Raw genomic sequence first — 27730 nt, forward strand, 5'->3', positions numbered from 1 at the left:
GGCTGAGACTAGTTCTCCCACGGCCTCAGGCTGGCTCGGGGCACAGGCCGAGACCAGTTCTCCCACCGCCTCAGGCTGGCTCGGGGTGCAGGCTGAAGCTAGTTCTCCCGCCGCCTCAGGCTGGCTCAGGGCGCAGGCTGAGACCAGTTCTCCCGCCGCCTCAGGCTGGCTCAGGGCGCAGGCTGAGACCAGTTCTCCTGCCGCCTCAGGCTGGCTCGGGGCGCAGGCTGGGGCCAGTCCTTCCGCCGCCTCAGGCTGGCTCAGGGCGCAGACTGGGGCCAGTTCTCCCACAGCCTCAGGCTGGCTCGGGGCGCAGGCTGAGACCAGTTCTCCCGCCGCCTCAGGCTGGCTCAGGGCGCAGGCTGAGACCAGTTCTCCTGCCGCCTCAGGCTGGCTCATGGTGCAGGCTGCAGCCAGTTCTCCCACTGCCTCAGGCTGGCTCAGGGCGCAGGCTGAGACCAGTTCTCCCACCGCCTCAGGCTGGTTTGGGGCACAGGCCAAGACCAGTTCTCCCACTGCCTCAGGCTGGCTCAGGGCGCAGGCTGAGACCAGTTCTCCTGCCGCCTCAGGCTGGCTCAGGGCGCAGGCTGGGGCCAGTCCTTCCGCTGCCTCAGGCTGGCTCAGGGCGCAGACTGGGGCCAGTTCTCCCACAGCCTCAGGCTGGCTCGGGGCGCAGTCTGAGACCAGTTCTCCCACCGCCACAGGCTGGCTCAGGGCGCAGGCTGAGACCAGTTCTCCCGCCGCCTCAGGCTGGCTCAGGGCGCAGGCTGAGACCAGTTCTCCCGCCGCCTCAGGCTGGCTCATGGTGCAGGCTGCAGCCAGTTCTCCCACAGCCTCAGGCTGGCTCAGGGCGCAGGCTGAGACCAGTTCTCCCACCGCCTCAGGCTGGCTCAGGGCGCAGGCTGGGGCCAGTCCTTCCGCCGCCTCAGGCTGGCTCGGGGCGCAGACTGGGGCCAGTTCTCCCACTGCCTCAGGCTGGTTTGGGGCACAGGCTGAGACCAGTTCTCCCACCGCCTCAGGCTGGCTCATGGTGCAGGCTGCAGCCAGTTCTCCCACTGCCTCAGGCTGGCTCAGGGCGCAGGCTGAGACTAGTTCTCCCGCCGCCTCAGGCTGGCTCAGGGCGCAGGCTGAGACCAGTTCTCCCGCCGCCTCAGGCTGGCTCATGGTGCAGGCTGCAGCCAGTTCTCCCACTGCCTCAGGCTGGCTCAGGGCGCAGGCTGAGACCAGTTCTCCCACCGCCTCAGGCTGGTTTGGGGCACAGGCCAAGACCACTTCTCCCATTGCCTCAGGCTGGCTCGGGGTGCAGGCTGCAGCTAGTTCTCCCGCCGCCTCAGGCTGGCTCAGGGCGCAGGCTGAGACTAGTTCTCCTGCCGCCTCAGGCTGGTTTGGGGCACAGGCCAAGACCAGTTCTCCCACTGCCTCAGGCTGGCTCAGGGCGCAGGCTGCAGCTAGTTCTCCCGCCGCCTCAGGCTGGCTCAGGGCGCAGGCTGAGACTAGTTCTCCTGCCGCCTCAGGCTGGCTCAGGGCGCAGGCTGGGGCCAGTCCTTCCGCCGCCTCAGGCTGGCTCGGGGCGCAGGCTGAGACCAGTTCTCCCGCCGCCTCAGGCTGGCTCAGGGCGCAGGCTGAGACCAGTTCTCCTGCCGCCTCAGGCTGGCTCATGGTGCAGGCTGCAGCCAGTTCTCCCACTGCCTCAGGCTGGCTCAGGGCGCAGGCTGAGACCAGTTCTCCCACCGCCTCAGGCTGGTTTGGGGCACAGGCCAAGACCAGTTCTCCCACTGCCTCAGGCTGGCTCAGGGTGCAGGCTGCAGCTAGTTCTCCCGCCGCCTCAGGCTGGCTCAGGGCGCAGGCTGAGACTAGTTCTCCCACGGCCTCAGGCTGGCTCAGGGCGCAGGCTGAGACCAGTTCTCCCACCGCCTCAGGCTGGCTCAGGGCGCAGGCTGAGACCAGTTCTCCCACCGCCTCAGGCTGGCTCAGGGCGCAGGCTGAGACCAGTTCTCCCGCCGCCTCAGGCTGGCTCAGGGCGCAGGCTGAGACCAGTTCTCCCGCCGCCTCAGGCTGGCTCGGGGCGCAGACTGGGGCCAGTTCTCCCGCCACCTCAGGCTGGCTCAGGGCGCAGGCTGAGACCAGTTCTCCCGCCGCCTCAGGCTGGCTCAGGGCGCAGGCTGAGACCAGTTCTCCCGCCGCCTCAGGCTGGCTCAGGGCGCAGGCTGAGACCAGTTCTCCCGCCGCCTCAGGCTGGCTCATGGTGCAGGCTGCAGCCAGTTCTCCCACTGCCTCAGGCTGGCTCAGGGCGCAGGCTGAGACCAGTTCTCCCACCGCCTCAGGCTGGTTTGGGGCACAGGCCAAGACCAGTTCTCCCACTGCCTCAGGCTGGCTCAGGGTGCAGGCTGCAGCTAGTTCTCCCGCCGCCTCAGGCTGGCTCGGGGTGCAGGCTGAGACCAGTTCTCCCGCCGCCTCAGCCTGGCTCAGGGCGCAGGCTGAGACCAGTTCTCCCGCCGCCTCAGGCTGGCTCAGGGCGCAGGCTGAGACCAGTTCTCCCGCCGCCTCAGGCTGGCTCAGGGCGCAGGCTGAGACCAGTTCTCCCGCCGCCTCAGGCTGGCTCAGGGCGCAGGCTGAGACCAGTTCTCCCACAGCCTCAGGCTGGCTCAGGGCGCAGGCTGCAGCCAGTTCTCCCGCCGCCTCAGGCTGGCTCAGGGCGCAGGCTGAGACCAGTTCTCCCGCCGCCTCAGGCTGGCTCATGGTGCAAGCTGAGACCAGTTCTCCCGCCGCCTCAGGCTGGCTCATGGTGCAGGCTGAGACCACTTCTCCCACCGCCTCAGGCTGGCTCAGGGCGCAGGCTGGAGCCAGTTCTCCCACCGCCCCAGGCTGGCTCAGGGCGCAGGCTGAGACCAGTTCTCCCGCCGCCTCAGGCTGTTTAGCGGTGCAAGCTGAGACCAGTTCTCCCGCCGCCTCAGGCTGGCTCAGGGCGCAGGCTGAGACCAGTTCTCCCGCCGCCTCAGGCTGGCTCGGGGTGCAGGCTGAGACCAGTTCTCCCACCGCCTCAGGCTGGCTCAGGGCGCAGGCCGAGACCAGTTCTCCCGCTGCCTCAGGCTGGCTTGGGGTGCAGGCTGAGACCAGTTCTCCCGCCGCCTCAGGCTGGCTTGGGGTGCAGGCTGAGACCAGTTCTCCCACCGCCGCAGGCTGGCTCGGGGTGCAGGCTGAGACCAGTTCTCCCGCCGCCTCAGGCTGGCTCGGCGTGCAGGCTGAGACTAGTTCTCCCATGGCCTCAGGCTGGTTTGGGGCACAGGCCGAGACCAGTTCTCCCACTGCCTCAGGCTGGCTTGGGGTGCAGGCTGAGACCAGTTCTCCCGCCGCCTCAGGCTGGCTCAGGGCGCAGGCTGAGACCAGTTCTCCTGCCGCCTCAGGCTGGCTCAGGGCGCAGGCTGGGGCCAGTCCTTCCGCCGCCTCAGGCTGGCTCGGGGCGCAGACTGGGGCCAGTTCTCCCACTGCCTCAGGCTGGTTTGGGGCACAGGCTGAGACCAGTTCTCCCACCGCCTCAGGCTGGCTCATGGTGCAGGCTGCAGCCAGTTCTCCCACTGCCTCAGGCTGGCTCAGGGCGCAGGCTGAGACTAGTTCTCCCGCCGCCTCAGGCTGGCTCAGGGCGCAGGCTGAGACCAGTTCTCCCGCCGCCTCAGGCTGGCTCATGGTGCAGGCTGCAGCCAGTTCTCCCACTGCCTCAGGCTGGCTCAGGGCACAGGCTGAGACCAGTTCTCCCACTGCCTCAGGCTGGCTCGGGGTGCAGGCTGCAGCTAGTTCTCCCGCCGCCTCAGGCTGGCTCAGGGCGCAGGCTGGGGCCAGTCCTTCCGCCGCCTCAGGCTGGCTCGGGGCGCAGGCTGAGACCAGTTCTCCTGCCGCCTCAGGCTGGCTCAGGGCGCAGGCTGGGGCCAGTCCTTCCGCCGCCTCAGGCTGGCTCGGGGCGCAGACTGGGGCCAGTTCTCCCACTCCCTCAGGCTGGCTCGGGGCGCAGTCTGAGACCAGTTCTCCCACCGCCTCAGGCTGGCTCAGGGCGCAGGCTGAGACCAGTTCTCCCGCCGCCTCAGGCTGGCTCAGGGCGCAGGCTGAGACCAGTTCTCCCACCGCCTCAGGCTGGCTCAGGGCGCAGGCTGAGACCAGTTCTCCTGCCGCCTCAGGCTGGCTCATGGTGCAGGCTGCAGCCAGTTCTCCCACTGCCTCAGGCTGGCTCAGGGCGCAGGCTGAGACCAGTTCTCCCACCGCCTCAGGCTGGTTTGGGGCACAGGCCAAGACCAGTTCTCCCACTGCCTCAGGCTGGCTCAGGGTGCAGGCTGCAGCTAGTTCTCCCGCCGCCTCAGGCTGGCTCAGGGCGCAGGCTGAGACTAGTTCTCCCACGGCCTCAGGCTGGCTCAGGGCGCAGGCTTAGACCAGTTCTCCCACCGCCTCAGGCTGGCTCAGGGCGCAGGCTGAGACCAGTTCTCCCAGCGCCTCAGGCTGGCTCAGGGCGCAGGCTGAGACCAGTTCTCCCGCCGCCTCAGGCTGGCTCGGGGCGCAGACTGGGGCCAGTTCTCCCGCCACCTCAGGCTGGCTCAGGGCGCAGGCTGAGACCAGTTCTCCCGCCGCCTCAGGCTGGCTCGGGGTGCAGGCTGAGACCAGTTCTCCCACCGCCTCAGGCTGGCTCAGGGCGCAGGCTGAGACCAGTTCTCCCGCCGCCTCAGGCTGGCTCAGGTCGCAGGCTGAGACCAGTTCTCCCACTGCCTCAGGCTGGCTCAGGTCGCAGGCTGAGACCAGTTCTCCCGCCGCCTCAGGCTGGCTCAGGTCGCAGGCTGAGACCAGTTCTCCCACCGCCTCAGGCTGGCTCAGGGCGCAGGCTGAGACCAGTTCTCCCGCCGCCTCAGGCTGGCTCAGGGCGCAGGCTGAGACCAGTTCTCCCGCCGCCTCAGGCTGGCTCAGGTCGCAGGCTGAGACCAGTTCTCCCGCCGCCTCAGGCTGGCTCGGGGCGCAGACTGGGGCCAGTTCTCCCGCCACCTCAGGCTGGCTCAGGGCGCAGGCTGAGACCAGTTCTCCTGCCGCCTCAGGCTGGCTCGGGGCGCAGACTGGGGCCAGTTCTCCCGCCACCTCAGGCTGGCTCAGGGCGCAGGCTGAGACTAGTTCTCCCACGGACTCAGGCTGGCTCAGGGCACAGGCTGAGACCAGTTCTCCCGCCGCCTCAGGCTGGCTCAGGGCGCAGGCTGAGACCAGTTCTCCCGCCGCCTCAGGCTGGCTCAGGGCGCAGGCTGAGACCAGTTCTCCCGCCGCCTCAGGCTGGCTCATGGTGCAGGCTGCAGCCAGTTCTCCCACAGCCTCAGGCTGGCTCAGGGCGCAGGCTGAGACTAGTTCTCCCGCCGCCTCAGGCTGGCTCAGGGCGCAGGCTGAGACCAGTTCTCCCGCCGCCTCAGGCTGGCTCAGGTCGCAGGCTGAGACCAGTTCTCCCACTGCCTCAGGCTGGCTCAGGGCGCAGGCTGAGACCAGTTCTCCCGCCGCCTCAGGCTGGCTCAGGTCGCAGGCTGAGACCAGTTCTCCCGCCGCCTCAGGCTGGCTCGGGGCGCAGACTGGGGCCAGTTCTCCCGCCACCTCAGGCTGGCTCAGGGCGCAGGCTGAGACCAGTTCTCCTGCCGCCTCAGGCTGGCTCGGGGCGCAGACTGGGGCCAGTTCTCCCGCCACCTCAGGCTGGCTCAGGGCGCAGGCTGAGACTAGTTCTCCCACGGCCTCAGGCTGGCTCAGGGCACAGGCTGAGACCAGTTCTCCCACCGCCTCAGGCTGGCTCAGGGCGCAGGCTGAGACCAGTTCTCCCGCCGCCTCAGGCTGGCTCAGGGCGCAGGCTGAGACCAGTTCTCCCGCCGCCTCAGGCTGGCTCATGGTGCAGGCTGCAGCCAGTTCTCCCACAGCCTCAGGCTGGCTCAGGGCGCAGGCTGAGACTAGTTCTCCCGCCGCCTCAGGCTGGCTCAGGGCGCAGGCTGAGACCAGTTCTCCCGCCGCCTCAGGCTGGCTCGGGGTGCAGGCTGCAGCCAGTTCTCCCGCCGCCTCAGGCTGGCTCAGGGCGCAGGCTGAGACTAGTTCTCCCGCCGCCTCAGGCTGGCTCAGGGCGCAGGCTGAGACTAGTTCTCCCACGGCCTCAGGCTGGCTCATGGTGCAGGCTGAGACCAGTTCTCCCGCCGCCTCAGGCTGGCTCAGGGCGCAGGCTGAGACCAGTTCTCCCGCCGCCTCAGGCTGGCTCATGGTGCAAGCTGAGACCAGTTCTCCCGCCTCAGGCTGGCTCATGGTGCAGGCTGAGACCAGTTCTCCCACCGCCTTAGGCTGGCTCATGGTGCAGGCTGAGACCAGTTCTCCCACCGCCTCAGGCTGGCTCAGGGCGCAGGCTGAGACCAGTTCTCCCGCCGCCTCAGGCTGTTTAGCGGTGCAAGCTGAGACCAGTTCTCCCGCCGCCTCAGGCTGGCTCAGGGCGCAGGCTGAGACCAGTTCTCCCGCCGCCTCAGGCTGGCTCGGGGCGCAGGCTGAGACCAGTTCTCCCGCCGCCTCAGGCTGGCTCAGGGCGCAGGCTGAGACCAGTTCTCCCGCCGCCTCAGGCTGGCTCAGGGCGCAGGCTGGAGCCAGTTCTCCCACTGCCCCAGGCTGGCTCAGGGTGCAGGCTGCCTCCAGTTCTCCCTCCGCCTCCGGCTGGCTCAGGGCGCAGGCTGGAGCCAGTTCTCCCGCCGCCTCAGGCTGGCTCAGGGCGCAGGCTGAGACCAGTTCTCCCGCCGCCTCAGGCTGGCTCGGGGCGCAGGCTGAGACCAGTTCTCCCGCCGCCTCAGGCTGGCTCAGGGCGCAGGCTGAGACCAGTTCTCCCGCCGCCTCAGGCTGGCTCAGGGCGCAGGCTGGAGCCAGTTCTCCCACTGCCCCAGGCTGGCTCAGGGTGCAGGCTGCCTCCAGTTCTCCCTCCGCCTCCGGCTGGCTAGCGGTGCAAGCTGAGGTGGGTACTCTAGTTGGTTCTCCGGGTCCAGCTGGTCTTCTCTGGCAGGCAGGTTCCACTGGTGTTTGTAGGGTCTCAAGACTGGCCAGGGCCCAGGTGGCCCAACGCAGGCCTTGGCCTCACTCAGCCAGACCTCAGACTCCGAAGTAGGGAGCCTACTGCCATCCTGTGGCTCCACTGGAGGCTCAGCCCCGACTGGACCCTCAAGCTGGGCTTTCCTAGGTCTGGCCCCACCTGCTGACTTCTGGTCATGTGACTGGGAGGGGCCAGGCTCCATACAAAATGGCCACAGAAGGGATCCTCCCCTTTAGGGCAGTGGGGTGGCCACTCCACCCCACTACAAGAGGGGACTGTGGATTCCAGACCGTGCAAGTGCTATTTTTACTCTTACAGCTCATGAGGCAGGCAAAGTGCACACACATGCTCTTGGGGGGGGGTGGGCAGGGAGATAGTACTGGTGTAGAGATCTCCAATCCCATTTGCTGGGACATGCCTTGAGTGGAACACCCACAGGGACATCTCTCAAAGGAGAATCAACCATTTCTTAGGAAAATTACAAATGCAAAACATGGTTAAAATACATGACTTTAAAAGGTTTCCTGGTTGCTGATTAAAATAGATAATTTAAACCAATTTGATTTAAATCAGCTCACCTTTTTCCTTTCCCAGACCTTCCCTGGAAGACAATTTTCCAGCCTTATCCATCTCCCTGACAGTAGGGTTCTCCTCATATGTGACCTAAATTCCATCTCTTTCATTTGATCCCCTCTCATTCTACCATGCCCCTCAGAGCTACAGGCATTCCCCATATCTACTACCATTCACCAATGAAAGGCTACGTTAGAACCATCATGGCAGAATTTCACTGGCTGTTCATGAACTGTGGGTAGGGTGTGTCTGATGGGATATAAAAACCCACACTAAAGAGCAAGGAGTTACAGAACAGGGGTGCCCAGACACCCTTTCAAAGCTTGAAGAAGTTGGATGGTGGGTTGTAAAAAAGGGACTAGAGCAACGCAGAGGCAGGCAGTGAAAGGATGCAAGTGGCTGCTCTAAGGAGAAGATATTCCAGGGGCTCATTGTCCGGCACTTAACAGGACAGATTTGTGCAAATCCACAGCAGAGAAGCAAGCGATGGAATGTGTGGGTCAGAGACTTGGCTGGAGTGAGCTACTCTAGGAAGCTGAAGGAGATTGGGGTAGGAAGGGGAAGGCAGCAGCTAAGCACCAAAGATGTAGAGTGTAACTGCCCACCACTGGCCCTGACAGAAGCCTAGAAAAGAGGGTGAGCCCAGGTTCCACCACTCTCTCCAAGAGACAATACAGCGAGAGTCTTCACCTCTGCAGAGAGGACAGCTGGAAGAGACTGCTGAGGAATGCTAAGGACTGGAAACCTTGGGCAGGGATGCCAAAGGACAGGGCCCTGCCAAGCCTCACCTAACCTAACCACCCAGGCAGCATTGTCAGTTGTGTTCCTTCTATGGTGTGATTTCTGAGAGCAACTGAAATTTGGTGCCTTCCCAAACTAACCTCTTCTTGTCAGTGTAACACACCACACACCCCAGTCATTGTGGCTCCCTAGTCTTGTCCTATACCTACCTCCCTCTCCTTGTGCGGCATAGATACCCATTAGCACCTTTAGATGTCACTGCAATATCAGCAACAGCTAAGTCTGTGATCCTTCAATATTTCTGTTCTTCTCTGAGCTCCATACAGTGTGTCAGTAGGCATCCTTCTGGCAATGAGCTACTGAGCATCAGATCCCGGGGGCTGGGGTGGGGGTGGGGCTGGGGGGGTGTCCCCAAGAGCTAGAGAGAACGGGACAGCCCTTCCCTCTTCCAGTCTGGAGCCCTGTAGCATGGCACTGCCTAGATCCTCAGCTTCCCCGCCTGCTCTTCCCCTTAGGACTCTCTGAGCATGCTCACGGGGCCAGTTCTCTCTCAGGGAATGGAAAGCAGCAGCTGTTCAGATTGGGGAGGTGGGGAGAAGATCTGAAGAGCTAAGCTGCCAAGGACTCTTCTTACCTTGATGACTTCTCCTCCATCCACCTTCATTAGCTTCTGGAGGTTAACAGCCAGGAGGTTAGGCTTTGACCGCCACTTCAACAGCCCCAGCAGGTCAACTGCATGGAAACAAACTCATTCATTCAGTTGGTCCTTGCTCACTATCAACCTAGGCACTGGCTGAGCCCTTTGGCTGCATCTCCAAGGTAACTAAGCCTCCCTGTCCTCAGAACAGCATTCCCACCCCCCTGCCCAACTCAGTACTGAAGTCCATGAAGTGCCTGTGATGCAAGTAAGAGGAGAATGGGGCGCTTCTGGTCTGGGACTTCCCTGCTTTTCATAGCTATGTTAATGTTGACCTCGTGGCTTCCTTGAGTGAAAGTATGTCCTGAACAAAGGCAACTCCTACCCCAATTCCTAGCTGCTCACACATCAGAGGGAGACAGGGGCAGCTTGCTTGTTAATCAATTTATTCTATGGCCATATAGGCCCATGGCTTACCTGAGAACATGGGTGCAAAGCATGCTTACCCATCCATCTTTGGTTCCCTCCTCTCTTCTTGCACTGAGCTAAAGCACCAAGTCCTAAACACCAAATGCCTGAATAAGCAAGCCCTCAACTGCAAGCACACAAATGCACTCCATATCTAGGACAGGAACACTGTAAAAATTGAACAGGAAGTGTTCACTTGCTTCCAGGTCTGATGGGTCACTGTGGTCTGTGGCAATATGACTCTGGAACTATGGTCTGTGGCCACCTTCTGGAAGCAAACATCCTCACATACACTTTTCCCTGCCACTTTGAAAGATTAAACATGCTGACCTGTCAGGAATTAGGGCCAGAAGCAGAGTCAGTCTCCAGGGGTCCTTATCAGTACAGCTGACCTGCAGCAGGCGCCTGACTGGTCATACCATTCCACACCATACCATACCATATGTGAAGTGGGCTTTAAACTAGGTTTGTTGGGGGATGGTGACACAAGCCCTGAGGTAAGTGGGGAAGGAATAAGTTAAAACAAAGGAGGACCACTTGTTCGAAGGGACAAAGTAGGCTAATCAGTGTGTTATCTAAGGTGTTAGTACACAAATACAAGAAGCCTGGGAAACAAACAGGAAGAATTAGAGGCCCTGGCACAGTCAAAGAAGTACGAGGTGATTGGAATAACAGAGACTTGGTGGGATGACTCACATAACTGGCGCACAGTCATGGAAGGGTATAAACTGTTCAGGAAGGACAGGCAGGGGAGAAAAGGAGGAGCAGTTGCGCTCTGTGTGAGGGAGCAGTAGGATTGCTCTGAACTCCAGTATATGGAGGCAGAAAAGCCAGTTGAGTGTCTTTAGGTTAAAGAGAAGCGGAAGCAACAGAGGCAATGTTGTGTTTGGTGTCTGCTATAGGTCATCAGATCACGTAGATGGGGATTTCATAGAATCATAGAATCACAGAACACTAGAACTGGAAGGGACCTCGAGAGGTCATCGAGTCCAGTCCCCTGCCCTCTTGGCAGGAGCAAGCACCATCTAGACCATTCACGATAGGTATCTATTTAACCGGCTCTTAAAAATCTCCAGTGATGGAGATTCCACAACCTCCCTAGGGAATTTATACCACTGTTTAACCACCGTGACAGGTAGGATGTTTGTCCTAATGTCCAACCTAAACATCCCTTGCTGCAGATTAAGCCCATTGCTCCTTGTCCTACCCTCAGAGGCCAAGGAGAACAATTTATCTCCCTCCTCCTTGTAACCCTTTTCAAGGTATTTGAAAACCACTATCATGTCCCCTCTAAGTCTTCTCTTTTCCAAACTAAACAAGCCCATTTATTTCAGTCCTCCCTCATAGCTCATGTTCTCTAGACCTTTAATCATTCTTGTTTCTCTTCTCTGGACCTTCTCCAATTTCTCCACATCTTTCTTGAAATGTGGTGCCCAGAACTGCACACAGTACTCCAACTGAGGCCTAATCAGTGCAGAGTAGAGTGGAAGAATGACCTCTTGTGTCTTCCTCACTACACTCCTGTTAATGCATCCCAGAATCATGTTTGCTTTTTTTGCAATAGCATCACACTGTTGACTCATATTTAGTTTGTGGTCTACTATGACCCCTAAATCCCTCTCCGCAATACTCCTTCCCTGGTTGCTTAATAGCAGGGATTATAAAGCTCTGGCCTTCCTGATTGTCCCTCCCTCTGGCTCTGATTGGCTCCCTTTGGCTCTGGCTATGGCTTGACTGATGAGCAGAGAGTTTTTGATTTCAAATCCTAATTAAGGCTCACAGCTTCCAACTGCAAGCCTGAGCACACAGCCTTTCAAACAAACAAACAAACACAGCTCAGCACTCAAAACTCCAAACAAACAGACAAACTCAAGCCCCAAACCCCAAAACAAGCACCCACACACTCCAGACAGCCACTTATCCCAAGGTATAATAAATTGCCCCTCCTTCACCAGTAGAGCTCCTCTCAAAACTCCCTCCTGTTAGTAAATGCCCTGTTCACAGGCTTTCTCTATGGCTGTAGCTTTCATCTCACTTTCACGTACAAAATTTGCAGAACTTTCCATTGAAAAAAATATCTATTTATCTGGTCTTGACTCAAGTAATTTGAGGCAACTGCTATGAAGTCTATGCACCTATCTAGACAGCCACTTTGCAGAATATGGCCAGCGTTTACCTTTCACAACCCACTTTATAGCACTTTTGTTACTGTACCATTAAAGGTACAGGTGAGGATTTTTTTTGCATTTTATTATGATATTATTTGCCAGATACAACTTTCCAGTGTCCTGGGTGTGTATAAGCTCCTCTTTGGTACTGTGTCCCCAAGAGCAGAGTAATTTAGTGTTGCTGTGGACCAGGCCCTCAGAATTCCCTTGCTTTAGACATATACATGTTTGCACAGGTATGATGAAGCATGCAGCTGTGTTCAGGATGGACACACACACAGACGTGTAGGAAGTGAATATGGCTTATTTAAGAGGGTAGCAGTATGCACGCTGGCATGTTGTGATGTGCACTCTGGAGTACTGCAGACATGTCAAACTGAAGTGCGTGGTGTGCACGGAACCACCAATAGGTGAAACTGAACCTGAGACCTCTGGAGCTTAGTGCATGAGCCTTTACCACTTGAGCTAAGGCCATAAAGAAGATTCATTTCTGCTCTCTCTACCTGCTGCAAGTGCCACCTCATGGAACAGTGATCCACACCCAGTAGGCTTGTAGATTACATGCGCAACCACTGAAAGCAGGGGAAACTGTCTACCTACCGTTCTGAGTTAATTTGGTGGAGCAGACAAGGGTGGAGATTTGGAAGCTGTCCCGGGAAGATATGCCCATACCAGCCATGCCCCCGCTCAGTCGAAATGAGGAGCCAGAAAGGGACTTTGCCTCTGACAGACTTCTCATAGAAGGCAGATTCAGGTAGGAGCTGGCATCTTCCAGTTTCCTGGTGTCACCCTAAAATCCAAAATGTGTCATCAGAATGAGCAGCACATAAAAGATTCAATTTATATGACTCAGCATTTTTGAGGAGTTTAGTTGATAGCAGTAACTGTGTTGGTTTAATAGACTTAGACTTGGTAACGTATCAGCTTAGTCCCATATGACATTCTTGTAAAATAATTAACACTACACTAAGTCAGTGAAGAAGGTGCATTTCAAAGATTACAAACTGGCTAACTACTACATCTCAAAAAGTAATCAAATATGAAACTGTAACTGAGTCCTTGGTCAAGTCATACAGGGATCTGTTCTTGGTCCAGTGCTATGTAATATCTTTATCAGTGATTTAGAAGCAAATATAAAATCATGGCTAGCAAAATTTGCAGATGACACAAAAATTAGTGGAATTGTAACTAGTGATGGGGACGGAGCACCAACACAGAATGACTTGGATAGTCTGAGAGCACGTGGGGTCATATGAAAAACAAGAGTTTTACCACAGCCAAAGGCAGGATCATACATCTAATAATGAAGTATACAGGTAACACTTATGAGATGGGGAAATGTATCCTGGAATGCAGTGACAAATTAAATGGACTTAGGGGTCATGGTAGCTAATTAACTGACCATGATCCTTGGTTGCACAAGCAAAGGAATATCAAGTAGGGGCAGAGACTGATATTAGTAGGGTGACCAGATATTCCATTTTCAAAGTCCCATATTTAAGCCCCCACAAAGATGTCCCTACTTTTTATTTACAAAGGGGCAAATTGCACCCCTCCTGCATCAGTACTGGTGGGTCCTACAAGTGGTGTGATCCAGTTGTGTGCCCCCACCAGCCAACTCAGACAAAGAGGTGGATCTCTGACAAGCTCCCGTGCCCTGTACAAAGTCTGGAGGGAGAACATTTGTTTTCTTTGTGGCCTCCTTTACTTCGAACAGATATCAGTGGGCCCAGGCAAGTCTACCTTATATAGAATGAGGTCATGTTCGCCATCTTGCAGGGTTGTACCATCGGGTTTCATCAGCTTCACAAAGGCCATGGAGAAAATTCTCTCACTTTTGTCCTTAGCTAGGAGACACAAAACCACAAAGTCAGAGGAAGTCTGTTCTGGAGGAACAAAATGGTTACTTACTGCGGTTCTCCAAATGTGGTGCAGACATGTGCTCCAATAAGGTGTGTGCACCAAAGGCCAGCATTAAGGGAAGATGATTTTGGCAACTGCCCAGGGTGCTGTGATGAGGGGCATCATGAGGCTCAGGCCAGGAGGAGGCCCTGGGCTGGTTCTGGACAGAACACAAGAGCAGCAGAACTGGGTGGTAAGAAGGCTGGTATGGGGCTGGCACACAGAGACAAAAAGCAGGGCTCTGCAATTGTATACTTTCTATGCTTTCTGTGGGGGCAGAGTGATGCATGGGAGTTCATTCGGAGAGCAAGTGTGAGAACCCAAGGGGAGCTCTGCAAGCTGAGCCATGACCAATCTGTAAGGGGACTAAAGCAGAACAGGTGAGACAGGGAGTGGCCTCAGGAGCCAAGGCCAATCTGAGGAAGAAGCTAGCCAGATGGAGCAGTGTCAGAGGCTCCATAAGGGGGAAAGATAAGAGAGTGAGGGCTTGATGTCCACCTGGCTACCCAGAAGGTGAATATGGATGGGCCTTGGGCTACAGGCCAATCATAATAGAGAAGGCAGAGCGTGATCCCTGGAGGGGCTCAGGTAGAGATGAGAATCAGGTAGGACTATGCAGTGATCAAAGGACATGGCTTAGGAGGAGCAAGACAGGGACTTGCTTGACCCACCTGACACCAATTCCAAGCACCTTGCAAGCGAGAACTTGGGTGACAAGGGCTGGCAGAAGGGATTAATGCACAGGCTTCTCAGAGACAGTGAGCAGGGGCCTTGATCCCCATCAGGGCAGGGACCCAGAGCACTTCCAAGGCATCCTTCAGTCTGTGTAGACTATGGATCGCGCCCTTCGTAACTCCCTTTGAGATCGTCATTTGCAGCGTTGACTGTGACTGTGGAGGCCCATATGAGAGCGACAGTCCTTGCTACATCTGCTGCATATGTAGTGGGTGTCTGGCATGTCCTTTCTATGGGCTCGCTTCTCCTCTGCCAGCTGTCTTATCTTCATCTTGCCCTTCTGAAGGCCCTTGTGTAGTTCCTGCTTCCAGCTGCTGCGGTCGTCTGCCAGCTCTTCCCAACTATCTGGGTCGATGTCTACCACCTTGAGGTCCCTCTTACAGACATCTTTGTAGCGCAACTGGGGGCGTCCGGGAGGTCTTTTGCCAGAGGCTAGCTTGCCGTACAGGGTGTCTTTTGGAATCTTTCCATCATTCATCCTATGGACGTGGCCAAGCCAGCGGAGCCGCCGCTGCCTGAGGAGGGTGTGCATGGTTGGGATTCCAGCTTGCTCGAGGATGGCGGTGCTGGTCACTCTGTCCTTCCATGATATTCCAAGGATGTGCCTGAGGCAGTGCAAGTGGAAGACGTTCAGCCTCTTTTCCTGGCGGGAGTACAAGGTCCAAGATTCGCTGCTGTAGAGGAGGGTGCTGAGGATGCAGGCTCTGTAGACTTGCATTTTGGTGTGAGTGTACAGCAGGCTATCCAATGGGGATTTCCCCATTCTGCATCCACAAAGGGGCCTTAGCAGGACTCCCAGCCTCCCCCCGCATTACCCCACACACACACAGGACCTAAGGACTCCCTCTTTCCTCTATACACAAAGGGAAAAGGCACCTCCCAGCAACAGGCCTACTGACAGCAGGGGCAAAGGAGATAGTTGCCATCAGGCCCAGCATTTCAAAGAGGCCCAGAACTCAGCCACCACAGCTGCGCACGGCTGGGAGGGAGGGAGTTGGGCGGGGGGGGTAGCGCAGTAGTCCTGGCACTTGTCGTGGCCCCACTCCTTCTGCTCTTAACCCTGCCCCTTCCAGGGCATGGAGCAAGACCCCTCTCCCACACTGGGACCTGCATTTGCTGTCAGCACTGCTGCCCAGAGACCATGAGAAGGTGGGTCTAGTTCACATACACAGAGCATGTTTTAGGCATGCATGCTCCACTCCACAGGCAGCTTTAGGCGGGCACCCAGCATTCCTAAACCTGAGTGTTTGAAAATCATGGATGAGGATGCCTGCAGAATCAGGGGTTGGCTTTAAAAACAAAATTGTTTACAACAAATAAAAAGTGAGTGTCATGTGACTGGACTTTTGTATTGGGTCTAAAAAACATTTTAATGCCCAGTGTAACTATTGGCCCCAAATATTGTGCTAGGGAGCCAGGTGACGTGTCAAATGAAAGGTGCTGATGCCCTGGATCTATGTATGTTACTTGTGTGTCTGTATCATGTACGTATGAAAAGTTATAGATTTTTAGCTCTACAGCTGTGTGAAAATTGTCTCAGTGCTGAGGGTCACAAAGGGAGGTGGGGCTCCACGCCAACCAGGACAATAGATTGAGCAAAGGCCCAGACAGCCAACACCCATTTCATGATGGTGGGTTTTCCTACTGGGATTGCAATGAATGGGAACTCAGCACAGTGACCCAGCAGGTCATGTGGTAAGCCAAGGCCTATGGAGAAGAATGGAATTTTCTCTCCGCATATGATAAGCTATAAAATGGGCCCTGACAGGTACTTTCTTTGTTCTTCAGTTTTCATGAGTTAAGCCTGTCTGGACTGGGGGCCCGTCCCTCAGGGGGATGATGTGGATTTAGCAGTGTCCATCTTGGGTCTTTTGTCTTGTGGTGTCCAAGGGTTCATGTCCCAGTATGTGGACCCCAGCAGGCCAGATCTACAAGGCTTTGACAATTGAATCCATGTTACCTGAAATGAACTTTCAGAGACTTTTAAGAATCAGCAGATAACATCGCTGGCCTGCACTGATAGTTATGACTGATGCATGTAAAATATTGCTTAACAATTCTTCTCTCTAACCTTATTCTTTTTTATTAATAAACCCTTAGATATTAGATCTAAGGATCTGGCTTTTGTGTGATTATTTGGGTAAGAGCCAAGTACATTTTGATCAGGGTCTGGGGCTGGGCCCTTTGGGGTTTGGAAGAATCTGTGTGATTTTGGTGAAACAGGCTTAACAGCCTCTGACCTTAAGTTGGGGGTTGTTGGTCTGGGCTGGCAGAGCAGCTGAGAAGTCTGTGGGTTTGCTTGTATGGCTTCTGACTGGCCAGTGGGGCTGGCAGAGGTGCTGTTGAGGTTAGTTGAATTTGCCTTAGTAAGAAGAAAATCCCAGCCTGGGGCTGTAAGTAGCCCAGATTTTAAGCAAAGATACCCTGGATTGATTTCTCTAGCTGAGCCCGGAAACCCCATCCTGTTACAGTGAGGTCCACAAAAAAATTTGTGCATACAGGTTAATTTGTCCTCTTTGGGTGTGAGCAGCAGCATGGTGCCATCTTGAACTGCATGCTAGTATTTTCCCACAGCTCACCTGCCTCAATCCCCGCACAGAATAGCTACATAATGGGTTTGATTTGTTGCAAACATTTCAGGAATAACAAGATATCAGAAAAAAATATTCACTTCCAGGCACATTCTTTAAATTTCATATTGTTTAGTGTGATTCCTGATTTTAAAATCTGTACTGGCATGCAGCAGAATCTTTAACTGTTTGCTAGTTTACACTGATAGTTATATGGACGTTAATTTTCTAGCAGATGGCACAGAATGAGTCTACTGCTATTCACGTTTTCATCGAGTTAGAATGTTATTAATACTCCTATGATACCTCTTATACACTAATGAAACATTTAAACACCTTTTACCAAGATGCCACTCTTTTACTGGCATTTTTAAAACATAGCAGACAACCACAACTTTATAAGATAAACAGAGATAGCATATAAAAACCTTCTATGTGTATTTAAAACAACAATATGAACTAGTTATAAAGAACTCCACATGTATACACAATACTAAGACTACTCCAACATCAAAGTTTTTACTGCAAGGTTAAAGGCAGCAGAGGGAGAAGGACACACAGAGTCATGGAATACTAGAACTGGAAGGAACCTCACGAGGTCATCAAGTCCCCTGCCCTCATGACAGGACTAACCGCCATCTAGATTATCCCCAACAATAACCTATCCAATCTTCTCTTCAGTACCTCTACTGACAGAGATTTCACAACGTCCCTAGACAACTCATTCTAGTGTTTAACCATCCTGGCAATTAGGAAGTTCTTCCTAATGTCCAACCTAACCCCACCTTCCTGCAATTCTGGAATTTAAGCTCATTGCTTCTGGGCCTATTCTCAGAGGTTAAAATAATTATTTTTTCTTTCTCCTCCTTCTAACACCCTTTTAGGTAGCTGAAAGCTGCAATCATGCCTCCATCCCCCCCCCCACACTTCTCTTTTGAAAACTAAAAAATCCAATTCTTTCAATCGTCCCTCAGATGTCGTGTTTTCTAGACCTTTGCACATTTTTCTTGCTCTCCTTTGGACCCTCTCCAATTTCTTCACATCTTTCTGGAAATATGATGCCCAGAACTGAACAAAATTCTCCAGCTGACACCTCATCAGTGCGGAGTGGAGCAGAAAAATTATTTCTTGTGTGTTTCTCACAACACTCCTCCTCCTCATCATCAATAACCATGGGCTCAGCGCCTGTTGGTATCTGATGTCTCTCTCACTACTTCCTTCCATCTTCCCCTGTCCAGCGCGGAGTGGCTTAGTTTCTGTAAACTAGCTCTGTACAAATCTACTATATCATCTAACCATTCTCTGTGGGGTCTGCCTCTCCTATTCGAACCATCCATTATGCCGAACACCAGGGTCCTGATTTTGCGTTCATCGTTCATTCTGCAAATATGCCCAAATAGTTGTGGCTTCTGTTTTATAACCTTCTGCAGCAGGTTCTTTTTCGGCTGTATCTTTCTATATAATTCCTCATTGGTGACCTTCTGCATCCATCCTATTCTCAGATTCTTTCTATAACAACGTCTTTTGAACGCCAATATTCTTCTTTCAAATCCTTCATTATCACCCATACAACACTCCCGTTAATGCCTATAATATTCTAGTCACAAATTCTATATATTGTTAATTGCATGTGGATCAGTAAATATGGTTAAACTCAAAGAAAGGGCATTAAAATACAAGTTCACTCAGGGTGTCATTTCACCTAGGTCCAGCCCTGTGCATACACCAGATAATTTTGACCAGCAATATACAGTATATAGGGAGGTAGTGCTCACATCTGCTAGCTGTAGTATCCTCTTGGCTATATGTGCCAGTGCTACCCAGCCAGCCCCCTTGGGTTCCTTCACACTGAACGTCACAGGTTTAGACTCTGACGCAGAAGGCATGCAGAGTGTACTGTGGCATACGCCTATGCATCACGTCTTGAGGAACCACACAGTTATAGTAAGTAACAGTTTCTGCTTCTTTTAGTAGATGCAACCATATATTCCATTTAGGTGTCAAGGTAATGGCATAATCACTGGCAAGTATGTTCACGGACAACCAAGTGGTGAGCCAATACTGAAACAACCTGTGTCCCTGTAGACTGATCTCACACCACTTGAGGAGCAGTAGTGCACACTATTTTGTATGCAGTCTTGATACAGGAAGTTATCCACCTGGATAGGTTGCTGAAATGGAAAGAGCCAGTGCTGGCAATGCCAGTATTGTCATCAGTATAAGACTCACAGACATCCCAGGGCTTGAACCAGAGTCAACAGTATGGGCTCCTGCACATCTTCATGCAGTACCAGGGAGCAACTGAAGGCTTTGCCCCACCCCACATGCTGGCAGTAGCATAAGGCTGGTCCTTACTTTTCTTAGATGACAAGGAAGAGTCTCCATGAGCCCAGGAGTGGTACCAATTGGTTATGACGTCTTTTCTTCAGTGCACTTGTGCAGGCAAATGGTTTCTCTGTCCCTTAATAAGACACTAGCCTTGGAACATTGAATGGCATCATTCACCAAGCCCAAAGGTAATTGCTAATCTAGTTCAAGTTTCATGGTGGTGCTGCTTCAGGCAAAGGTCTCTAGCCACTTGAGTCCCTTCACTGAACAATACATACATCAACCAATTGCCCAACCAGAGCAAACACCTGGTGTGAGGGTCACTAAAGGGTATCACCCCCACCCCCACCCTCCATACACGCCATGGATGGCATTTTGAACCCTGGTGAGAACATTACCCAGGACAACTAACTTCACAACAATAATACTAACACGCGTATGAACTAGCTATACAACTGTGAAAATAATATACAGAGAAAACTCTTGGCAATTGATACGGGACTGTGAGTGAAAATCACCCAGAGCTTGGACTCCAGCCATGAACAGTGAGAAGGAACTTAGTGGGTCAGGGTGCTGCTGTCTCACATAGCCAAGCAGGGGCTACAGGCACTACGCACAAATTCTGCCCTGGTCCCATGAGTACTGCTAAGCAAAATTATCTAGCTCCAGAGCGTTATGCATGTGCACGCTTACTGGGACTACACAGCTGCATCCAGCCAAAGAAGAACCCCGAGGATAAGAATCATTGCAGAGGAAGGACAGGTCAGGCAGCACAGCAGCAGTTGGGGGCTGAATAATGGTTGCAGTGCTTTCTCCCTGCAGCTGGGAAGCCTTGTGCAATGGGGCTCAGGGACTCCCCCAAGCACTGCATCCCAACTGCAGCAGGTAGAACGGGAAGTTGATTGGTTGACAGACACACGGTGTAGTGCAGCGGTGTCAGTATAGCAGGAACAGACAAGAAGTCCTGTGGCACCTTACAGCTTAACAGATATTTTGAGCATACGCTTTCATGGGCAAAGACCCGCTTCGTCAGACAGGTCTTTACCCACCGAAGGTTATGCTCCAAAATACCTGTTAGTCTATAAGGTGCCACAGGACTTCTTCTTCTCGAAGATACAAACTAACACGGCTACCTCTCTGATACAGGCAGAGACAGTCATTCCAATCCATCTTGTGGAGAGGAGCCTCGAGGCATGTCCCATCTAGGGACTAGTCCCTTTCTCCTTCCCTCTCTCCTCAGCCCAGGCTAAGTGCCTTCCAACTCTCCTCTCACCTTCTAACTGCAGCCTCTGATTCAAAATCAGCTGAGCTCCTCCCCGCTCTTTGTTCTGGGACAGAGGTGTTAAATAACATCTTACATTACAGACAGCAGGGGGTCATTCCCAGCACATGAGAGCTGCTCAGCCTGTCCCTCACACACATCCACCCCCCACTACATCACACCTTGCAAGGCTAGTCCAGCCAGAATAACAAGCTACTGCCACACCCTGTGCCACCACATGATTTTTTTAGTCCTGCAGATTGACTCTAGAAATTAGGCCCTAGCCTAGCCCTAAAACCACTCTCAGAAAAAGATCAGAAACAGAAAGAAAACTTACAGTCACTGGAAGAGCGGTGCCTGAAGGTGAATCTCAGATGGGTCCTGTGGACATCCTCAATGGGAATGGCAATCTAGAAGAAAAGAACCTGCATTAGCACAGGAAAGAACAGGCTCAGTCACAGGCACATCAGAACAAAAAGCAGTCAAGTAGCACTTTAAAGACTAGCAAAATGGTTTATTAGGTGAGCTTTCGTGGGACAGACCCACTTCTTCAGACCATAGCCAGACCAGAACAGACTCAATATTTAAGACACAGAGAACCAAAAACAGTAAGCAAGGAGGACAAATCAGAAAAAGATAATCAAGGTGAGCAAATCAGAGAGTGGAGGGGTGGGGGGGAAGGTCAAGAATTAGATTGAGCCAAGTATGCAGACGAGCCCCTATAGTGACTCAGAAAGTTCCCGTCTGAAGAAGTGGGTCTGTCCCACGAAAGCTCACCTAATAAACTATTTTGCTAGTCTTTAAAGTGCTACTTGACTGCTTTTTGTTTTGATAGTGTATAGACTAGCATGGCTTACTCTCTGTTACTATAGGCACATCAGAGTTCACATGGACCTAAGATTTAATAGAGCCAAAGGTCAACCTTGGGTTAAGATCCACAACCCAGAATCCCATTCTGCTTTTAACTAGTAATTACAGAGATCAGAACATGTGACTGTATCCATCTGGGCATCTGCATCTGTGTGTGCCAGTGTGCATACATGTGTGCCTGTGTCTGTACCTGATGTGTCTGTGAATGCACATCCACATGTTCACATGGAGGCACCCAGGCATCTTATCTGCACGCCTGTGTGCATCCCCCACTGTAACAATATGTGGCTGTACTGACAAGTCAGAACTGAGGCTGAATCCCTAGAGAATGCAAACCACGTTTCACTATGGACAGCAGGCTGGGGCAAGACATGGAATTCACTCAGGGCTGTGGGGTTGCTGATCCGTGCAGCTTCTCTTACTCCCCTCACTCTCAAGACTCAGCACCTGCGGCCAGTAGCTCCCAGTAACCATGGACACAATGGAAGTTGGTCTCTTTGCACGTGCGTTTGCTTTTGTGAGACAGGTCCCTCTATGGCAACGCTTCCCAATTTTATTTGGTCATGAAACCCTTTTAAACTCAAAAGAATTTTGTGGAACCCTCAATATCATTCTCATATATAGAGCTGAGAAAATAGATCGTGGCACTTTCCACCCGACTCTGTCCAGAGAGAGGTGGCAGCGTGGCCTTGGCGGGCCTGACTGAAACTGGAGGCTAAGGGTCCACTGCTTCTCAGGACTTGGTTCCTCCCTTGCAGGCCTGCGCCTAATGTAGCGCATCCCTTCAGCTCCCTGCTCCAGCTGCTACCTCCTGGTGGTTCCCTGGGCTCCAGGAGCTGGCAGCAGGGAAGATGGCAGGGAACTGTGGAGGCTTTGCTGGAGCGGAAAGCAGAGAAATGATCCCGCTCAATGTCGGGGGCACCGAGTGAGCTGAGGGGGCACTTAGGGATAGGCACCACTGACTGACTGCACATTTAGCACTGAGTAGTATCATCATCGTCCCCACCCTCTGGCTAAGCTGGCATGGCATAGGGATACTTATCATGGCAAACAAAGATTAAAATGGATTTTAATAAAATTCATAAGTGCTTAAATATTTATTATTTTTACTCATAAAATGTTACTGTAATGGAATTTTCTCACGGAACGTTTCTTTTCACATCACAGAACCCCATTTGGGAAACACCGCTCTATGGACTGACCCACATGATAAGCCCCTGTGCCCCATTCAGTGGATCTTTAAGCAATGTTCAATCTCAGAGCTGATCTCTTCCCTCCTCTGTGTGGAAGGACTATAACCTTTGCTCTTTGGGGTGCTGATTTCTCTGGGCAGACGAGACTCCCTCAGACTGTTCATGTTCCTTGTATAAGATGTAGGGAATGTGCCAGCAGGAGTTCAATACTGCTGGAGGATTTGACGAATGCGTCCTTTAGAGATTATTTGCATGAAAATACAAATGTGTGCATATGTAAAGCCTCATAAACAGCTGGTGAAGCAATGAGTTTTCATCTATTGTAAACAACATGCTGTTGTAAAGTCACAATTTACGCTATCATCCAGTGTAAGAATTGTGGAGTCTCACCAGTGCTTGAAGTTGTTGGGGTACAGGGCAGTCATCATATTGGCTTAAGATATGGACCACACAGGGCTCCCCTCATCTGACTATTGTGAAGCTGAAAAGAGGGATAATGCTTGAACCAGCTTGCTGGGAGCCTTTTGGCCATACAGCTGTGAGACTGGTTTGATTAGTTCCTTCTCTTTTCCATCACACTGCTCAAACACAGAGCTAAACCTAGGGTCTAAATTTATTGTGAGACTCTACCTTGGTGGACATGTAGATGCTGTAGCTAGACCCAGAGCTCAAGCCACTATGAGCTGACAGCAGTGGTAGCTGAACACAGGTGGCTGGCAGGAGTGAGTAGCCTGTAGGAGAAGCAGTGGGTGGCTGGCAGGAGTGACCGGTGGGGCAACTGGCAGGAGCAAGCAGAACACCAGACCAGCACAAAGGTGGCATTGCCTCAGGCTCAATGAGGGAATGCATCAGAGTGATGTATCAGGGCCTGCATGGACTGAACAGAGTTGTAAGTGGGGCATTTGAAGTGGGGTATGGACAAAGTTTGGGTGTGTGAATGGGACCCTTCCTGTATTGGACTAGTGAGCCTAAGAGGCAAAGGACACTGCTCAATCCATTTGAGCTAGGACAGTTACTTGAAGGCTGGTTATTTTCTCAAGCTTATGCCATGTGACTTCTCTGCCTCTTTCATTAAGACTGTGTCTACACTAGCCAAAAACTTCGAAATGGCCATGCAAATGACCATTTCAAAGTTTACTAATGAAGCGCTGAAATACACATTCAGCGCCTCATTAGCATGCGGGCAGCTGCAGCACTTCGAAATTGACGCAGCTCGCTGCCACTCGGCTCGTCCGGATGGGGCTCCTTTTCGAAAGGACCCTGGCTACTTCGAAGTCCCCTTATTCCTATGAGCAGATGGGAATAAGCGGACTTTGAAGTAGCCGGGGTCCTTTCGAAAAGGAGCCCCATCTGGACAAGCCACGCGGCGGTGAGCCGCGTCAACTTCAAAGTGCCGCGGCTGCCCGCATGCTAATGAGGCGCTGAATATGTATTTCAGCGCTTCATTAGTAAACTTCAAAATGGCCATTTGCATGGCCATTTTGAAGTTTTTGGCTAGTGTAGACGTAGCCTAAAAGTTTCTTTTCTACACTCAAACTCTGTGCTGGCGAGTGGGGAAGCATTGCCTCTCCAAGGCACCCAGGGGTGTGTGAATTTCCCAGGCTACTGGGTGGACACTCGGGCCAGTTCTACGTGAGATGGATGAGGAGGAACCCCTAGATATTGAACGTGGTCCTACTTGATGCTGACTCCTTCCAGCAGAAGGGTTACAAAGATAAATATGAGAACTATAATTCTTAACAGCCTGACATTCCTCACAGTTCTGCCTAGCCTCTGAGTAACTCACAAGGAAACAGGCAGAGTCTGACTGGAGTAGACCTCACATGTGGGGACCCAGCCAGTTCAGATTGCAGGTTTCATGCCCAGGCAGATGGCCCCTCCCCAGCCACCTCCAAAGCATGGGGTAGTTCAAACAGACCTTCACCGTCTCCATCCATCGCTGTTGCCGCTGCTGGTAATAGACCACAGAATGATATTCACTTGCAGGTTTGTCCCCAGCACCCTGGAAAATCACATTCTGGGAAGTGGAAAACCAAGAGAGTGTCAATTTATGTTGAGCTTGAATAAGTAGTAGGCAAATAGTTTCCTGACTCCAAGCAAGTCAGAGATGCCACGGACACATGGAAAGCAATAATTAAGGACAGAAATATTGCATGCTAACCAATATGTCAACCAGCCTGTGATAAAGTGGGGCTTGTAGGGATTTTATTACCCTGGTTAGGTTGTATGTTTCCTACTGTCCTGTAGTAGCACCACATGTGCCTCAGTTTCTCTTGGCACAGCATCAATTTATAGTTCGTGATGGGAGTTTCAGAGTGATGACTTCTCACACATACTTAATGGCCCTCCATGCCCTTCATAACCTAGGCAACGAAGTGATACCTTTTGCTTGCTTCAAGACAAAGGCTGGAGGAGGGGCCTGGCAGTTGCGATTTGAACTGGCCAGTTGGGGAGTAGGACAGTCTCGTCTGGCTGGAGAGTGAGGAGAGAGGGCCAGGGTCCTGCCTCTGACGTCTTCTGGGCCCCCCCTCCTCTAGATGGTTTGTACTGATGGCTTCTGGTTTCAGTGCTGACAAGTCTGTTCTGAGCTGTGTACCTGTGGCCTAAGAACCCTCCTGTCCTCCCTGATGAGTGAGAGTCACATCTGCCTGCAGGTGGGGGCAGAGCCTGGGGATCCCACACACTGCGTGACACAGCCTAACCAGCATTATTCCCCTGTCTGCACCAACCTGTCATAGCATGAGAAGCTCTATGACTGGGCCAGCCCACCTACAGCTTGGGCTTCATCCCCCCTATTGCTGGGCCATCCTGCACAAACAGGTAACACCACTGCCTTCATTGTCCTATCAGCCTGCCATGTTGTAGCTCTGTTATAGCTGTACCACTCTTTTCTGAATTACCATGCCTGTCCCTGGGCTACACTTCCCAGTGAATAGCCGTGATGGGGTGTCAACCGACACTGAACAGTAAGTGGCTATTAGAGCCCTAGGGAGGCTGCACAGGAAGCAGCCAATGAGAGGGGCTGTGAGGAGCAGACAATGAAGACCCAGCAGGCACACTTAAGAAGAGCGCCAGGGCACAGAAGAATCAGTGGCTCCCTGGAGCTTCAGGAGGGAAGGTTGCCTGAAGTAGGCTGCAATTCTGTACCAACTTGGACAGAGCACTGTAGCAGGAACCCAGGGAGAAGAAAGGGGCTCCGAATGGGCTGCTGATGCTGAGAAAGGTGCTGTGGCCCTAGGGAAGAGGTCCAGGGAAATGCAGCAATAGTCTAAGCAAACAAGCAGTCCCACACTACCTCAAAGACTAACACATTTATTTATTAGGTAATGAGCTTTCATGGGTAAGTCCCACTTCAGATTTTCAGATGTGGGTCTTACCCATGAAAACTCATTACCTAATAAATAAATTTGTTAGTCTTTACGATGCTACAGGATTGCTTGGTTTTTGTGAAGCTACAGACTAATACAGCTCCCTGTCTGGGTCTAGGCAAAGGAATACAAAGTGACTGTGATTCAGAGGGTCCCTGGAGAAGCGAGCAGATCCAGGTTCCCCATTCACCCTGGGGAAATGGCAGGATGACTGACTGCAGATGCCACTGGGGAAATAGCTGGACGACTGAAGCACTAAACCTCCCCGAAGGTGGGGGAATGTGGATAGTGACATGGCCGGAGGACCAAACCACAAAGTGGATGCTGCAGTTCCTGACACTGGGAGAGGATGCAGGCTGACAGAGATGGAGGCACAGGGTGCAGACTGCAAGGGCGGTTGGCCTTGAGCTGATCCCCAGAATGACAAGGAGGAGGCATGGTCCAGCAGTGAGTGATGCGCATCGTGACACAGCCTCGCAGCTGAAAGTGAAGCGGGCTAAAGTGAAGCTGCTGTTCCAGGCTGGAATGCCATCTCTAACTGCAGGGAGGGCTCCCATCTTCCAAGGAAGGCAGCAAGGGGTTCACAACCACCCAGAGGACTTTCACAAATCACATCTTGCACATGTGAAAATCATTGTCACAGATAGAGACTAGGATGGGAAAAGGGATTGCATCTCTCAATTATTAGCAAAGTGTACAGCCAATGTATTACCTGAGAGTTTAATCAGAAAGAAACGCAAACCCCTGAACAACGAGTAAGGTCAAGCATCAAAGTACTGTCAGGAGCAATTCAAGGTCTTGGCCTGAGCAAAACCATGATCACCTCCCCTTATCCACACACCTTCCTGTGCTCTTCTCCTTCACAAATCTTTCCTGAAGCTCCAAGCTATGTTTCACTTCTACAGCACCCAAAGACTCTCCCTCTGTGCTGGCAGTTGGAGTCCCTAGCACACAAGCTGCAGGGATCGAACCATGCACATCCAAGGAGCATCTGAGAAAAGACTGTAATGCCTTGAATGGTTCTGACAAACCCAGCCAGAAGCCGGTTTTCTCTTTCCTGTCTCACACCCTTTTGGTTCTGGTTTTAGAGGTGAATTAGGAAGGCAGCAGCTGCATTCACCAGCTCAAAACAAGATTTAGTCACCAAAAATCTACGATGAAGAGATCAAACTACAAATCTTCAACCCACATGTTATTTCCATCTTAATATATGGATGTGAAACCAAACCTAGAAACCTTCAAAATAAATGTCTCAGGAAAATACTAGCTACTAGATGGACTGAATTTATAAACAAAATGCTGAGATTTTTTCAGAAAGATCAGCCAACCATTAATGCCAAAGTTATTCAGAAATGAAGCTGGAAATATCTAATGTGTTACAAATGAAACCAAAGCATATGCCATGGAAAGTATGTAATTGGGTCGCTGAAGGAACATATAAAGGGGGCCAACTAGAAGGATCCCTCTGTCAAACAGTACTGAGAGGGAAAACTTGTGAGATTTAACAATGCAGAGAATATGCAAAGAGTAGCCCAAGATGAAAAGTGAAGGCAGAGCCTAGTTCTTGTTCTAAGCAATGTTTCACAATGCAGGAAGGATTCAGATTTAGAGGCAAAGCCCATTTTGAAGGTTTGCTTCCAGGACCCCAGGCTCTGTGAGGGCATGATCTGTCAGAACACTCCAAGCAGCTGCAGAGAGGAAGCTGACCAAGACTCCTTATGTAAACTGCCTCTGAGCACTTCTGCAAAGCTGCTTCCAGACAGGTTCACGGCAGGCCTGTGTGCCTTGTCTGTGCAGTTCAGATCCAGATCCAGTACATTTCTATTGGTTTGGTTCTACATAGCACCTCTAAAGTACATGGA

At 52.8% G+C, this 27730-nt stretch overlaps 1 protein-coding gene across 1 annotated transcript in view; it reads right to left on the minus strand.

The window, feature by feature from the left end:
- Positions 1-27730, minus strand: part of LOC142012223 (dedicator of cytokinesis protein 2-like) — a 454965-nt gene that overhangs the window by 379616 nt on the left and 47619 nt on the right. The window contains exons 15-19 of the mRNA XM_074992076.1: positions 24419-24517; positions 20775-20847; positions 13385-13488; positions 12242-12431; positions 9003-9100 (exon numbers count right to left, since the gene is read on the minus strand). Of these exons, the coding sequence (XP_074848177.1) occupies positions 9003-9100; positions 12242-12431; positions 13385-13488; positions 20775-20847; positions 24419-24517 (564 nt within the window). The remainder of the gene's footprint in view (positions 1-9002; positions 9101-12241; positions 12432-13384; positions 13489-20774; positions 20848-24418; positions 24518-27730) is intronic.

The sequence above is a fragment of the Carettochelys insculpta genome, chromosome 4 (assembly GCF_033958435.1).
Source record: "Carettochelys insculpta isolate YL-2023 chromosome 4, ASM3395843v1, whole genome shotgun sequence".
In the NCBI taxonomy this organism is placed as follows: domain Eukaryota; kingdom Metazoa; phylum Chordata; order Testudines; family Carettochelyidae; genus Carettochelys; species Carettochelys insculpta.